This window comes from Plectropomus leopardus, chromosome 16 (genome assembly GCF_026936395.1).
Source record: "Plectropomus leopardus strain MGB_pleo_1.0 chromosome 16, ASM2693639v1, whole genome shotgun sequence".
Taxonomy (NCBI): Eukaryota; Metazoa; Chordata; class Actinopteri; order Perciformes; family Serranidae; genus Plectropomus; species Plectropomus leopardus.
This window is the reverse complement of record NC_142191.1, coordinates 8,634,238-8,650,157: the sequence shown is the minus strand read 5'-3', so window position 1 is coordinate 8,650,157 and position 15,920 is coordinate 8,634,238. Positions and strand designations below refer to the sequence as shown.

The 15,920-nt window shown below is 39.1% G+C and overlaps 3 protein-coding genes across 5 annotated transcripts; all 3 read right to left on the bottom strand.

Moving 5' to 3' along the window:
• Positions 1-1,009: 1,009 nt before the first annotated feature.
• LOC121955383 (E3 ubiquitin-protein ligase rnf146-like) lies at positions 1,010-4,999 on the bottom strand. 3 transcript variants are annotated; one of them, XR_006106629.2, is made up of 3 exons: positions 4,809-4,999; positions 2,959-4,083; positions 1,010-1,316 (listed from the first exon to the last, which is right to left on the bottom strand). XR_006106629.2 is itself a non-coding variant. In XM_042503317.2 (3 exons), the coding sequence occupies exons 2-3, from the start codon at positions 4,080-4,082 to the stop codon at positions 1,267-1,269; spliced, it is 1,092 nt and encodes a 363-aa protein (XP_042359251.1). In that variant the 5' UTR covers position 4,083; positions 4,809-4,999; the 3' UTR covers positions 1,010-1,266. The 3 variants fall into 3 exon arrangements, 2 of the variants coding, with proteins under 2 accessions (XP_042359251.1, XP_042359252.1); XM_042503317.2 differs by having other exon boundaries at positions 3,041-4,083; XM_042503318.2 differs by having other exon boundaries at positions 1,010-4,083; positions 4,809-4,998.
• A 581-nt stretch (positions 5,000-5,580) lies between these two features.
• On the bottom strand, positions 5,581-11,185 carry LOC121955979 (R-spondin-3-like). Its single transcript, XM_042504077.2, has 5 exons — positions 8,354-11,185; positions 7,797-7,988; positions 7,064-7,204; positions 6,835-6,981; positions 5,581-6,718 (listed from the first exon to the last, which is right to left on the bottom strand). The coding sequence occupies exons 1-5, from the start codon at positions 8,421-8,423 to the stop codon at positions 6,519-6,521; spliced, it is 750 nt and encodes a 249-aa protein (XP_042360011.2). The 5' UTR covers positions 8,424-11,185; the 3' UTR covers positions 5,581-6,518.
• Positions 11,186-12,968: 1,783 nt separating this feature from the next.
• cenpw (centromere protein W) lies at positions 12,969-15,770 on the bottom strand. Its single transcript, XM_042504022.2, has 3 exons — positions 15,563-15,770; positions 15,319-15,432; positions 12,969-13,175 (listed from the first exon to the last, which is right to left on the bottom strand). Exons 1-3 carry the CDS (start codon positions 15,647-15,649, stop codon positions 13,149-13,151), a joined length of 228 nt encoding a protein of 75 aa, XP_042359956.1. The 5' UTR covers positions 15,650-15,770; the 3' UTR covers positions 12,969-13,148.
• Between the last annotated feature and the right edge of the window lie 150 nt (positions 15,771-15,920).

The following is a 15,920-nucleotide window of genomic DNA, read 5'->3' as shown; positions in this document are numbered from 1 at the left end:
AAAACAGCAACCCTTTTTTGGAATTAATAAGGGTTTTATCTTCCTATTCTGAAAAGTTTTCATAGAAAAATCCTTCTATTTTTTTTAATTAACAAGATAATCTAGTCTAAGAAAGAGCTCTGGCTCCCTCTAAGCTGATAGAGTCTAAAAGTCTAAGATAATTCAGATGAAAAAATCAGAATTCTGAAAAAATTGGACAAATATTTTTCCCATGAAAACTATTATTCAAAATTTTGCAATGCTAATCTCATGTATGCCATATGCATGAACACGGCCAAGATTATCAAAAATGAAGAAAGTAAAACATGTAAAACACACCAAACAATCCCTAAGGGTTAAAGTCTGCAGATGTTAATTATACTTAAAGCATCGAAAATACAAAAACACATCTTTAGCCAGACAACATTTCACTGCTCTTGTCAGCGAAGTTACAAAGTTACATGGAAGCTCTACAAAGCTACTTGCCAGAGTTTGGCTCATTAAGACGTGTTTCTTATTCAAGTCACAAACCATGTGCACACACTGAGCCTGTGCTTTTATTCAGCTGGCAAACACTGCAGCCGCACTGGTGGAAGTAGTTTTGGTTTTGGAAAACCTGAAACAAACCTGTACATTCACAATCCCATGCTTTGTGCAGCACCAGTAACAGCAAGTTATAACACTCCCAGTGTCTTTTATCAGCAGTATTAGAGAAGACCAGAGCGACGAAGCTGTAAAAATAACTGCTGTTGTGTGTCGGAAAAGACTGAGAAAGAATGTTATTGCTCTTATTGGCAAGTTTCCAACCATCTTACTTGTGTGGAGCCTGAGATCAGGTGGCATGAAGCACAGCTTAATGTGTGCAACAGCTCCATCCAGTGGACTTTTTGACTACATTGCATTTAAAATCAGGACAAATGTTGCAGACAGGCCTGTGGATCAATGCCACGTTTGTTTCCAGTCTTCCCATTAATCTAAATTATTACCCATAGTTCTCAACTAAAAAAAAAAAGGACGCATCATCCAACACTTTAAATTATAGATATTTAATGACTTGACAAAACACCACAGAGGCAACACCACACAGACAGACGTTTTGGGTAATTCACACATTAAGACACCAACAGTGATGAGTTGACAGTTAAAATTATAGCAGCTGAGGCGAAAACGGAACAGAGTGCGTGAGGACAGCTCGAGATCGTCCAAGTACGTGTCAGTGCCCTGGTAGTAGCTCTATCGAGAGCACTACGACAAGAAATAGAAATCCAAATGTGTCCCTCTACGTATTTAGCCAAACACTTTCCAGTGGTTCTGCCAGTAGCTTTCAGCACCCGACCCTGCTCACAACAACACAAACACACAGCATTATTAAAACAAGACTTTCACACTAAAATACAGGTAATACAGTCTCTTTTCCTCGTACACACACACACACACACACACACACACACACACACACACACACACACACAAACTCCAGTTTGAATATTATTAATTAGGTCCTGAACTTCAAAAAAACCTACGCAGCAAAGCGGGAAAAGTGAGCAGTTTTAACGCTATGTAATTGGTACATAAGCTGCTACATTTAAGCTTGATTTTTTTTTTTTACACCATCACAGAATCAGCCACATTAACCTAAAGATTAGAGAACAAAGACGGTGTAATTTAACCCTTTGAGACCTGAGCAAATTGACTTGATGTCTTTCAAAAACATAGGTAAAAGGCAATGAGGAACTTTAGAAGAAATGACAAAAAAAATTAGCAAAAAAGTAAAAAGTACAAGCAGATTACATGAAAATTAGAAATCAACAAAGTAAAATAAAACAAACAAGAAAAAAAGGAAATAATAGAAAAAGTGCTTAAAAAATCATTCTGTAAAATAGTTTTAAATGTTATGATAATTCTAAGTATCTTTTGGACAATTTTCCCTTGCTTCTTTAAAAATAATTTAACAAATCCACTTATTTCTTGCAATTTGCGGAACAATTCTTGCCAAGATGGTCAATGCCTTTTTTTTCTTGTAATTTCAACTGAAAGCAAGCCAAGTTGCTGACGTTTCAAAGGTTTAAATACCTTTGTAGTGTCTGAACCCAGTACAAGAAAAATTGTGATAATTTCAAAAGAGGTTGTATTGCCGTGTCACAAACCGATGGAAAGGCAGTGACAAATTATAGTTTTTGGCCAATATTTACCAAGAATCTGCTGTAGGTTCTCAACTTTCTTTGACTTCAACAACAGTCTGTTTACACCTGGTATTATCATGTCACTTGGGTGATCCAGTCACAAGTGGACAGCTCTATTCCGCAGCTGGCATTAGACGCCTCTCCACATGCGTCTCAAATGACCACATGTTCAGATCTCACTTCTCCACTCTGTATGCAAATAAACCAGTGAATCATTTTAGTTTGCAAAGACCAAATGTGTTGTTGCTTTTAACCAGTGGGAGATTTGTCACACTATAGGAACACTTACTGCCTTTATTTAAGTAAAATTTGATTTAACTGAAGGGCTATGTGGAACTTACACCTGTACTCAGAGTGGTCCACTTGTGACCAAATAAGCCAGGACGCATATTAATACAAGGTGTAAAAAGGGCTCAAGACTGTTATACTTCACTACATAACCTGCTGCTGAGAGCGATGCATAACTATCACTGTGTGCATTATATATGCTGGCTGAAACTCGCTTTTGAAGTTTATAACAAAAGGCTTTAATTTGTGTGTTAAAGGTCCCATGAAATGACAAATGTTTTATTATTTCAGCAATACTACATGAAACATACACTCAAATGTATGGAGACATCTGAATAGGCCAAGAATGTTTTGATATAAAAATAAGTAAAATACATTTTAGGGTTGTATGTGGCACATGATTGATAGGGCAAAATACACAGAATGACAAAACAGCACATGAAGAAGGTATATTTCATTTCATGGGACCTTTAAAGATGCATACTGGTTTTCAAACTTTTTTGCCGACCTGATTAAAGTTTAAGCACTGTCATCTGTAGAACAGAAACCACTGTCCTGTCGCTGTCACACTTCCGTCACAGTGCACTGACCATCAGGACTGCGTGAGCGGAGACTGAGTGCAGAACTGGAGGGCCCACCCCTCGGAGGCATCCTGGCTGGCTGGCTCTCTCTTAGCGGTCTTTGCATGTGTCTCCTCTGTGGCATCGATTCTCCTCTCCCTCTGTCGCACTCCCTCTCCTCCTCACTCTCACTGCTGCCGGATGCATATTCATACGTGTGCAGCTCATCGTCTCCTTCCACCTCTTCGCCCTCGGGCTGGCTGATGAGGAGCTGGGAGAAAGACTCTTCCACACTTAAGGGTGAGGGAAGAGGGGAACTAGTGAGATGGCGCCCCAGGAGTGTCGGAGGTCTGACAGGGGGAAGAGATGCCATAATCGCAAATGATGAAGATTGTGATTGGCCGTCAGTGTCCGATCCATCAGCTGAGCTGACACGTTCTGCCACAGCTGGGATGACAGCTGCAGGGATGGGGGCATGTTCGGGATCTAACCTCAGTCCTGCCACTCCCTTCTTGGGGATATCTACAATGTCCCGCTTTATCTTGCGTCTGCGTCCATGCTCATTGCGCCGATACTGCACCATGTTCTCCAGGTCGGCCACATAAAGAAACCCTGCAATCAGCATCTCTGTGCTCTTCCTGCCCTTGGCGAAGGCCTCCTCCAGCTCACGGGTTGTCCTCTCATCATACTGCCACCAGCCGTTGCGCCCCTCATAGTACCATGCATAGTCACCACCTCCGGTCCCTCCACTGCGGCTCACCCCTGCAGCTGCTGCTTTCAGTTCTTCAGGTGAGAGGAGAACCGGCCGCTCCAGGAAGTCCTCTGGGACTTCTTGTCGGCAGAGAGCGCAGCGCTTGCTCTGCCAGGAAGCACCTTTCACACAAAGAAAACAGAAGACGTGGAAACACGGGAGGCGAACAGGGTGGACGCAGCTCTGCAGGCAGATGGCACACTCCGGGGTAGTGGAGGAGGAACTTGAGGGGTCTGTAGCTGAAGTGTCTCCTACCTCCTCTATTAGCTTAGAGGGAGCCAGAGCACTTACTGAGCGGTCAACTTCTCCACAGCCTGCCATGCTGCAAAGAGAAACACAGCATCATCACAACAGGTCTGCCTGGCAACACTTAGACTGTATTATCCAACTGTACCTCGTATACTTAAACTTAATTTAAACAAGCTTTTACTGTATTATCCAATATCTAATTTACATATATATTTTATTATCAACCTGGCTAACTTTGTGTTGCATGGCCTATGTGTTAGTTCATGTGAACATATTGTTTATCCGTGACTGCATATTTGGAGGTGCCCCACTTGACATGCGCTGCTCTGTTGATAGTTTTGGAAACACCCTCAAGCACAAGCACAACAGAAAGATACGCTTTTCGCAAACATTTTGAAATTAAATGCAGTTTATAAACAATGCTAATTTAGGAAACGTAACTACGAAAGCGCGGACTGGCTGGCATCCGTGACTTTGCAGCTTATTACGAGTTATATCAGAGGCCTCTTTCCTGCTGTTTGACAGTTAACGCAATGCTAAGCTAACATTAGCTAACACACTAATTTTCTAGTTGCATTAGATTGTAAATCAAGCCTATATTACTGGCAGTAGCATTACAGACTCGTCTATTTAATGTTAAGTAACACGACGACTAAAATACTGTAAAGCTAACGTCAAGGTAACATTAACCTAGCTAACGTTATGCTAACGCTAACTTGACAGCTGCTGTAAGCATATGTTAGCATGTTAGCTGTCACTGAGCTTCCATTTTATTAACATCTGTATTCAAACACTCACCTGAACAGTGTGATATCTGTAGAAGCGTCCTCAGCAGAAGCGCAGATGGAGAAATGTATAAAGCTGCATTTATTTTTGGTTATAAAGTTATGTACGCTAAGTGAGGACTGAGCTGTGGTCAGACCAGGGTTCCGGTCAAAGTCCGACTGACTTCAGTGTTCCTGGATCGGCGTCACATCCTTTCCAGTGCAGTATACATGATTTGTAGATCTGCGCACAGAACGTAACGCGCATTACTTCTGTTATGAATTATGACCACATGTGTTTGTTAAAAAATAAAAATACAAGTTTCACTCATTTTAAAAAGAGCAAAGTTTTTCTTTTGTAAGGCAGATCTTTTTGGGGGAGGTATTGATCACATTTTTATAAGTCTACGGGCTGTTTCTATGGAAATTGATTTCTTTTTTTATATTATTTCGGTGGTTATGTCAAAGCATGTGGCCATATTAATTAAAAGTACCATACATGTATATTATTGTGTCATGATTATTTGACTCATTATGGTGCAAAATACCCACACCATAGGCTAAAAATATTAAGGATGCACGATAATGGCACATCATCGATATCGGCAGATATTAGCTTTAAATTAAATGTCTGAATCGACCAACGTGCTGATTTCTGCCGTTATCACATACTTATTTTTAAGGTGACAAAGTGAACATGTACAAGACATCAACCCTAAGCTGAAGTATTTTTCTTATTTTGCACAATTAATGAATATTTTATACACTGCAAAGCACTGTATTTAATATCTTCATCTGCAGGTGGGCTGTTACGGTAGGAGTATGCATTATATGATGTTAATTCCATACAGAATAGACTTGATGATCACTAAAATTAGGTGGACATATCAATATTGATTATCGGCTCAATGAGTTGTTGTATGACAGGATATCAGATATTGGCAAAAGAATCCAACATCATGCATCCCCAGAAAATATCTATACAACCAAAATATTATAATAGTCGTACAGGAGAACAACAGCTATTTTCAAAAGTTCATACTTGTTATTCTTCTGGTCAAAGATAGTCTAAAAAGATAATGAACTTTGAATAAGTCTCTCCCAAATCCAAAAGATAGAGTGCTAAACCTTAAATTTTTGATTTTATCAAGTATTTAGTGTGGAGCTGCTCTGTAGACAATGCATTGGGAAAAAAATATTGATGACACTGAGATAGTGCTCCTCCTTCCACCATCTGGGTGTTATAATTTTTTTTAAAAATCACCTTCGCTACAGGAAACAACAACCTCTGTTAAACAATCCTAACAAACTCACACCAATATCAAAGCAGCTCGACTCTGTCATTAAACTCGTTAGTAACCGCTGGGTAATGTATGCCGTGTGATGCTAACAGTTAGCCCTGTCACTGGGTGTGTGTCACTTTGATACTGTTTGCAAGGGCACTGTCACTGCATCCTTGGCTTAGCACCGCCCACAACAATTTTGATTGGTTTAGAGAAATTCAAACAATACATACCATCTTTTTACCCACAGCATGATAATAGAGTGACTTGAACTTATCGCAGAAAAGTTCATTCTGTTGGACTGCATAAAAAAATCTGTTTTACTTGAGATGACTACATCTTTCAAATTTACAATAGTTTAATACATAATAGTTTAACCAACCAATATAAAATGTGCAATAACAATCTGAATATCTCTGAAATTTCAACTAAAAGTCTATAAGGGGCTCCCTTTTAACTTATTAGAACCTGGGTCGACTCTTCAGTCTCTTTTTGACAACACACTTCCTGATCTCTGACACATGAGGGCAGGGGTCACCGTAAACACTTGGATGCTGCAGAACTTGTCGGATACGTGTCTCCTGTCCCCTCCTGAAGGCCTGCTTGCTCTTTTTCCGAACACATGGACCCCAAGATGTCCATCCTCCGACCTCACAGTGCACTGAGGAGAGACATGATGATGAGAAAGACACTCAGAGGTAGCAAGAGATGAAAACGTAAAGCAATGTATTTGTCTCAGGTGTGAGGAAACAGTCAACGAAAGTGAATTTCTCTCACCGGGGAGGACGCATTGCATCAGCTGCACATCAGGTTCGAATACCGTTGGGCAGGTTTGATGGCACTGGCCGTGGAGAAAGTACAGCTCTGCTCTGCATCTCACACACATGTTCCTCCTCACACACACCTCGCAGCCTGGAGAACAGTCTGAAACAGACAAAAAAAATCTCACTGTAGTTACCTGATATCATGCAAACTGTGCTGTGCAACATGCTGCACGGTGCCTCACCTGTGCATTCTCGCAGTACTGCGTTTGCCGTCAGCCCATTTGGACAGCTGTTTTCACATTTTCCGCGGAACAGGAAGTGACCTGGGCGGCAATGTGTGCAGAAACTTTCACTGAAACAGGAGGCGCATTCCTCCTTACACCCTGCAGGCCGATGAAAATAAACTTTGGTCAGCGTAAAATGATATTTACTTTAATAAGTTTTCAGTTTACATAAAAGATATTTCAAGCCTGACCCTGGAGAGTCCGATACATTAGAGCCGCTGACTTAAATGGACAGTTTGTCCAAAAATCAAAAATACATTTTCCCTCCTTACCTGTAGTGCTATTTATGGATCCAGATTGTGCGAGTTGAGGACATCAGCTATAGAAATGTCCAACTTTTTCTGTTTTTTTTGTTATAGTTTTCTATAAAAAATGCCAAATACATTTTTTTAAAAAAATCTTTGAAATAAGACAAAGGCCTTCCAAACCTGTGATATTCTTTAAAAATCGGCAACATATTTTTACGTTTTCTTCAGAAATTGTTAAAAAATTTTAGGAAAAAAGATATATATATATATATATATACACACACACACACACAAAGTTTTCTACTAGTTCCATGACTTTTCCAGGTTTTCCATGACTGTGGGAACCATGATAGCTCCTCAGATAAGAGAGAAAAAAAATGTATCTTTGAGTTTGGGGTAAAGTGTCCCTTTAAGCACTCCTCTATGTGTCCCTCAGTACTCACTGGTGCAGGCGCTGATGTGCGGAGAGCGCTTGCCATAGTGACCCCGGGGACAAGTGGACAGACAGGCGCCCCTTTGCCGCATCCCGTCCAGCTCCAAGTGAAAGAAGAGACGAGGTTTACAGGACAGACAGCCGTTCAGGGCAGAGCAGGTCACACAACCTGACGGACAGAGTCTGCTCACGGAGGAGCTACCTGAGGAGAGGAGATATGAGATGTGTGCTTCTGCCTATAAAAACGCTGAGTGAGTTTAATATTCTTTCTGAGCTCGTGCAACTAGAATGCAAAACTCATGTGCTCTGTGCAGGATGAAATTTTACGGGCAGCTTTTTTTATGAGCCAACAGACAGAGCCAAACTGCAATTCATAATGTGCAAGGGGGTAAAACCAATGGAAATCTATGACCACATTGTTCCCTGAAAGCTGAAAGAGCACATTTATTGTCTCCATATGTTGTGTCTGTCTACTGTTTACTATCTTCCACCAGAAAACCAAGCAAAAGATAAGGTACATTTCACACAAGCCATGTCAAACAAGATATGATGTGCATGAATACTCACGTCTTGCGTCATCGAGGCCTTTTGTAAGATTCATGAAGTGCAGAATCCAAATTATTGATGGCAATCGCATTTTCCTTCTCCTTCAGTGCGGCATCGATCCAGTCGGTGCCTTGCATCACATCCAAAATCCCACGATGTACATTTTAAAATAAAGTTCACTCAAATGGACCCATGTAGAGGCTGCAGTCTGGGTGAGAGAGCATTCGAGTGCAAACGTTTTCTTGAAGAAAAATTCAACGTGCATTCCATGAAATCACTGAAGCCGGCAGAACGCCACGAAGAACGCAAACAGAAGAGAAACCATCATGATAGTCGCAACCCAGATTTATTGTAAGTTTGGGTGAGCTGCTGTGGGCTTGTCTCTGTTTCACACACACATACAGACACACTCCCAACCTCCTCTCTTGACTTAGCCGTCCTTTACGACACTCCTCCTGATCTTTTATCACATCACTGTCTCTTCACAGAAATGGAGCAACACTTTAAATTCCAACCTGATGGAAATGTATCCTGACATGTCGCAAACTCAACATTTATTCGCACATTTATAAGTTTATTAGTCTGGGGGTTTTAAAGTCCCCCTTCATTAAAAATATGTTTTCTTATTGTTACTTCACGCAGATGCTTGACCTTCACTTTGCAGAGTTTGACACCAAAATTTACATTCAGCTGCGCAAGGAAGACAGTTTATTTATGCTCATTTTAAATCTGAGTTAAAGACGCATAGATAGAGGCGTGAATTTATGACATCACAACTCGACACCATTGGTGGTCCAATAAACAACTTACTTAGGTATGATTTAGAATATTGTAGAGCTGCAACAATAAACTAGAAAATTAATATGCAACTATGTTGGTAATTGATTAATCATTTTAGTAGATTTTTTAAAGACAAATAACCAAATGTTTGCAGATTTAATTCTTCTTAAATGTGAGAATATTATGATTTCTTTGGTCATATATTATGAAAGATTTTGTATTTTTGGACTTCTTGGTCGGATATGACACGATCTGAAGTCCTCATCTTGGGCTCAGGGAAATTACACAGGATACGTTTCACGATTTTTGATTAATTGAGAAAATAATGAGCAGATCATTCAATAATAAATAAATTTTAGTTGCAGCCCTGAGTTAGCAGTTTAAACTTTTTATATGAACAATATTTGCGTTTTCATAGATTCCAGATTTTTTCTAATTGAGGAAGAAAAGGTAGATATGTTTTTATATTGTACAACTTGTGTAAGAGTTTGGTAACAAATGTTTTGATATAGTTTTGCTGTTGTTAAATGTGGAGCCCTTTTACTTAAATTCATCGTGAATTTTCACAGAATTTAGATTTTATTTTATCCACCGTGGAGGTATACAAGGAAAAACAAAGTTTTCCTCACATGTTCAAGGAATAATTGATATACAAACAGTCATTTTGTGGATGAAGTATTCCAACATTTTGTTGGGACATATAAATATGTGTGACAATATTATCTTACTGACTTGTAGCTCACAATTTGTATACAGACGTGCATTGATGTTTTCACCAATTAAATATCTGACCTATACATTATTGAGTAAATTGCTACAGTTTTTTTTTCACATTTAGTCAACTACATTGCTTGTTTAGAGGTGATTGTAAAACACTGAGTACAGAGACGTCTGTTTTAGTCCCATCTTTAAAGCATACGCGCTCAGCCGAAAGGCAAATAGGGTGAGTGTGTGTGTGTGTGACCATGACAACAAAATATCTTCTCATTTGGTTCCATTTAAAACAATAAAAGTGAAGCTATGTTTTTGAGGCATGTCATCACAAGATCAACACCAGCTTTTCACAGGCTGGATGAAGTCACAGGGATGGAAAAAGACAAAACAACCACTGCAGAAAATCTGAAATTACCAAAGTGTGCACACTTTTTAGATTTAGTTCAACTTAAGCCATGAATGGGCACCTCATGTTATCTGTGAAGACTGGATTTAGAAACTGTAAACCACAAACACAGGGTGATTTGACTACCACCCAATGAGAAAAGAAAACTGGAGCGCTTTAGGTGTCAGAGAGGATGTGAGATTCCCACAAAAACGCTGGAAGGTGATAAAAGCCATAAGCTCCAGAGAATTTGTTGTTTGGCGTCGCGGTGTGTATTATCGGCTGTTTTGGGAACTTTGTGGTTCTCAAAACAGATTTGAATTCTCCAGTGTTCCCCTTCCTGGAAATGGTTTCCCTGTGGGATTTATGATTCTTTGCTTCACGCCATAATCCTTTCAGAGCCTGTCAAATCTTATAGAATCAAAATGTGGGTTTGTTGCTTTTGCTTATTTCTAAACATTGTCATATTGTTGTTAGACCTCGGATTGAACAGAAACAGGGACACACTTGAAACCATGTGCTCCTTATTAAGGAAGGAACAGCCAGTTATCATAATAACATCTCTGCCAGAACGGACTGCCGTGCTTTCTTGGGCTTGCCTGGAAAAATGTCAAAGGAGGACTCAGCGGGGGCTTTACAGCAAGATTTTACACTGGAGCTGATTTATCTGAGAGACGGAGTTAAAAGTTACACACTGCCAGACAGACGAGCTGGACGGGGCTTCGCTGGCTGGCTTAAATTGTCAACAGGTGCTCAGACACAGGCGAGGCACGACTATTTCTTTATTTTGATAGAGGAAGAGGAGTGTTTCTCAAATCCCCCCAGAACAAGTGCAAAATCAAGAGAGGAGGACGATAGAATAACACCTCTGGAGGTGCAGCCAGATGCTGCAGAGCGATATCATCCATCAATTTGCAAGCAGCAGATTTATAGATTAGATTGTGCTTGCAGAGCACATTTCTCCAACAGGGGAATGGGAAGAAGTTTAACTCTATCCTCATTAACACATGCTAACTGCCAGGTAGAAACTTGGAAGATTGTTTAAAATGTTTGCAAATGCATTATCACTATTAGAAGGCTCGGCCATGAAAATATGTGAATCAAGGAGAGACCAGCAGGGCAGGTGTCAGGGTTCAAAGGTGAGATGGGTGGGGCTCCACAAACCCAGTAACACCTCCTCAACCTGACTGGGAACATAAACACCACGAAGCTACGCTCAGCGGGGCGCCGGATCAGATTCATCAAGAAAATAACCGTTGGAGGCCAAGGAATGTCTTCACTGCCAAACAGAAAAAATGACTAAGATGGAGGACAGCAAGCAAAGGAGTGAGAATGCCACGACAGTACTTAGGTTAGGGACCATTTTAACCATATGAACAAACACCTGTAATAATGTTCATGTGATCTAAAATTCAAATACATGCGCTGCATAAAGACTTTTTATATTTACAAACTGCAAGAGCACAACTTACAGAGGCAACAGTGCCTCCTGTTATGTAGCTGTTGGCCGTCTGGAACCTAAAAAATAAGAATTCAAATCTGCCACAAAACAGGAAGAAGAAAAAGCAACTATGTACGCATGAAGCTGTAAGTACCATGACATCTCCACCATAAATGATGCAGAAAAGGCACAAATTGGTGCATAAAAATTCTTCAGAATGAAGTTTTGTTGCTCAAAATTTCCTGGGGGGCAATCCTCAAAGCCTCATCTAACATACGTCCTCCAAAACGTGAAGGGGGAAAAAAAACTATACTTGAGAGCGTTTGCAATTCTGGACTTGGATTATACTAGTGTTGTCAAAAATATGGATTTATGGATACTTCTTGATTCTGAATATTTGAAACAGTTTCCGTTCTCATGCTGCACTTTCTAATTCTCTTACTGTTAACTGCAGTCATCCTGCTGTTCTCTGCCACAGACTAAAAAAAAGTTACCGTTGTAATTTGTACCTTTGTTTAATTAATCTCTTGAGAAAAGTTTGAAATATTATGCCCTCAGACGGCCCCTTTTAATCCAATTCATCAGGAATACTCACACTTTTTGGATTCTTCTTTCATCATGTAGGCATGTGAGCAAAAAACGTTTTGATAACACAAATTCAAGGAAACATGGGGTGAGTATATACAAATCCTTATTTTGGGAGAAAAGTATTCCTTTACATTGGTCAACAGTTCATTTTACTACAAACCATAAAAACAGCTTTTAGGTCACCACCTGCTATCAGGCTTCTGCTGGAGCAGAAAATGCACCAAAAAAAATATTTTCAATAAAAATCAAAAAGACATGGCAAGAAATAAGATATAATTGACCTTTTCACCACTCACACACCCTCAGAAAGTAAAAGTCTGTCTGTGAAGAACCCTGCAGTGACAAGGTATGAGCAGGATAGCATCTCAGCACGCAGATAATCTATGTAGCGTGAAGAAGTGAGGAATTTGGGAGGAGGCTCAGTGAAGAAGCTGTGAAGCATGCAGCTTAAAAGGCTGAGCATGACGGATGATAGGAGAGAGAGACGGGGGCCGGAGTGATCTGGAAGTACTAACGCATGCTGAGCTGTCCACAACTTTGAGATCAAAGTTTAATATACTCAGTACAGTTGTTTTCCATGCTTGTATTATTTGTCTTGCTGTATTTTTTGACACTTTCTAATGTGATTGTTGACCTGATGGCAGCAGCAGTGATGACGTGATTTATCGAGCGAGCTATAATGTTTCACACTGTAAATTTTGGGACTGAGAGGTCTACAATATGAGCCATTTTAAGATTCACAGAAATTTAATTAAGAACATAAAATTTATGACAGAAGAGATACACAAGAGATAGAATAAAAAAGGACATTTCAGAAGAAAACATATACATCATAAAACAGCAAAAATACTGCTGCAATCGTTCATGAAAAATGTTCATGAAATTAATGCTGACGCACATGGCTGTCCTCATCCCCGCGCTTTTTTCAGAATTTTCTATAAAGACAGAAAACAACCTCTGTAAGTCTCCTGTTCAAAATGGAGCCATCAAAAAAAGTGTTCAAGAAATAAAATTATTATTATTGTGAAGCAATACCAGCACTAAGTACTAGCATCTCAAAAATGCAAAAATGTGTGTTTCAGTTCTGTATTTTGGATTGAATTTGACTAAATTCAGACAAATGCATTCAATCAAAAATCATTTTGTTTTGAAATGTTATATGAAATTGGCTAAAGTGATATAATAAAATGTTTAGGACTTTTATTCATACTGAAAAGGACAGAGATCTCGATGATCTTGATTGAGCACCCCTACTAAACAACTTCCTATTTACTGGCTCAGTTGTTTCCAACACGTTCTATGTTTTTCATTTAACTTTTTTGATGCACCCGCCTTTAAACACAAATCTATTTAGACTCCAGGCAGCATCTTAAAACGCCTGACAATCACTGTAGTCATCAAGAGATGATCTTTGATGATCTTTGATCATCTCTGACCAAAACGTGACTAACAGACTTACTTTAAGTTAAGAAGAAGAAGAAGCAGAAGAAAATTTTATTAACTCCCTCTGATATTTTTCTCTCACTGTGGTTGTTATTCAGACATGCAGTTGTTGTGAAGGGATGATACTAGAGTAGATGGGGCTACATTGGCCCCTAAAAAACTAACTGCTCTGTGCCTTGCTCAAAGACACATTGGCAGCACAGATGGGTTACTAAATGGGGCCCAAAGTTTCAGGGCCCCCCTCTGTTCTTCATCACAAAAAAAAGACTACAAGGTGGCTAAACCACAACTACTATATAGAAGACGTGGTGGGGCCTTTTTTATATCTGTGCGCTGGGGCCAAATGTCTTATACTTAGGCCATGCTTGGCAGTGTCCAGGTATTAACTGGCACCTCTTTATTTACCAGACCACACGCCGTACTGGCCGGTCTGTGCCGGACTAAAAACAGCCGCCACCCAGTTCCTGAGCCAAGACAAGATCAAACTACTGCCACCCGAAAACTAAATTAAGATACTCAAACATAAATTGTAAAAGAAAAAAATAGACATTATTGCCACTGCTGCCTATTTATAGTCATTAAGATGTGGGCCATTTTCAGAAGATACAACATTTCTCAACTGTTTTTAATACAGATGATGACAATAAAACAGTGCAACAAAACCCTAACTTAAAAAGTATTCAAAAACTTGGGATTATCTTCTTATATGTTTTAGATTTCATATAACAATACAGTCATAAGAAACTTTTCCACACTGAAACAACCATAACAAAATATGTTTTCCCTATTTCATGTCTACAAAAAAAACTGTCGCATGTGTCTTTTTTTGACATTTTTTATAGTCTAGACAATTAATCAAGTAAATAATTGTCTGATGAATCAAAGATGAAAACAACAGTTGCAGCACTGATCAGAGGTTATTTAAACCTGCAATGTAGACCTAAGATACAGTTTGCAATCTGTGATTATGTTTGACCATTTGAAACAATATTGTAGAGCCACTGAATAACATCTGAGATTGATGCTTGAACTATTTTGGGTGCTTGATCCATATTTATTTATTTACTCACATATTTAAGGATTTTAAAATGAAAATTTTAAACCATTTTCTTTTGCCCTTTGCACAGTTAAATATATATGAATATTTATATTATATTAACACATGCTTGCATCTTTATATGAATTACACATTCACTCTTTTTTATTTTAATAACTTAATAATAACTTAATAATTTTATATATATATATATATATATATATATAGTTATCAGTTTGCCATTACTTTTATTTTTATGTTGTCATTTCAATTGTTGTGTGTTAACGTCCGTGTTTCTTACAACATTGTGAAATTTTAACCCTTTTTTGTGGTTGCAGGCTTCAAATAAGCCTACTCGGGTTTTTCTCCTGCTTGCACTCTGTATATTGTGTTATTTTTGTCATTTTGCGTGTTTTCAATTGTGGCAAAAATAAAACCTAACCTAGTCTAAATCATGTTTGACGTTTGTCCGGTTACATTGTTAGTCCCTAAGAGATAAATCCAGTTATCTTATATTTGACTGATATTGATTTGACGTTCATAAAAGTCAGATACGGAGAAAAACAGACTGGTTTGAGCTCAGCAGCTTTTGAACTAACCTTGGAGACGGCTCTGAGATGATGAGCTCTGACTGTCGCAGATTTCTCCTCAAAAGCTTTCGCCCTCGCCTCCTCAGCGAGACTTCTCAGAAACAGCAGAGTCAGGAGTTCAATCTAAGACAAAGCGAAGAAATAAACATTTGTATAAATCAGCGGATTTTGTCTGTTATGCTAGTTAGCATTAGCCATAAACAAAGCGAACAGTCACAAACAACCGCGTCGTTAGCTCGTTAGCACTACTTACCATCGCTTCTGACGTCGGCCTCACGTTTATGTTGGTCTTCGTTTTCGTTTTGATAATGTATTTCAACTTGGGCGCCTTCTTCATCATTTTGACAAATGTTTAGGGGTGACTTCAGCGCAACAAAAAGTTTGTTACCGTCTTTCAATCTCCCGCTTCTCTCACTTCCGGTTAAACAGATTCTTCTTCGTGCCTTCAAATTAACGCTTGTTGCCGTTACTGCCATCTGCAGTTTATTTCTAAGCAGCGAATTTAAATTTTTGTGTTCAAAGCGAGAACGCGACACTTTGCATTTAAGCATAAAACAAAACCTCAATAATAATAAAAAATAATACAAAACACACTGACGATATAAGTGTAG

Excerpts from the sequence above, each read along its gene's own strand:
- LOC121955979 (XM_042504077.2), bottom strand. The coding sequence starts at position 8,423 with ATGCGATTGCCATCAATAATTTGGATTCTGCACTTCATGAATCTTACA. Across the intron at positions 7,205-7,796 it reads GCACATCAGCGCCTGCACCA|GGTGTAAGGAGGAATGCGCC; the intron begins GTGAGTACTGAG and ends ATCGGCCTGCAG. Across the intron at positions 6,982-7,063 it reads AGTACTGCGAGAATGCACAG|ACTGTTCTCCAGGCTGCGAG; the intron begins GTGAGGCACCGT and ends TGTCTGTTTCAG.
- cenpw (XM_042504022.2), bottom strand. The coding sequence starts at position 15,649 with ATGATGAAGAAGGCGCCCAAGTTGAAATACATTATCAAAACGAAAACG. Across the intron at positions 15,433-15,562 it reads GGCCGACGTCAGAAGCGATG|ATTGAACTCCTGACTCTGCT; the intron begins GTAAGTAGTGCT and ends GCTTTGTCTTAG. Across the intron at positions 13,176-15,318 it reads ATCTCAGAGCCGTCTCCAAG|AAAATTCTGAAAAAAGCGCG; the intron begins GTTAGTTCAAAA and ends CTGTCTTTATAG.
- LOC121955383 (XM_042503317.2), bottom strand. The coding sequence starts at position 4,082 with ATGGCAGGCTGTGGAGAAGTTGACCGCTCAGTAAGTGCTCTGGCTCCC. Across the intron at positions 1,317-3,040 it reads CCGCTCACGCAGTCCTGATG|GGTCGGGTGCTGAAAGCTAC; the intron begins GTCAGTGCACTG and ends TGTTGTGAGCAG.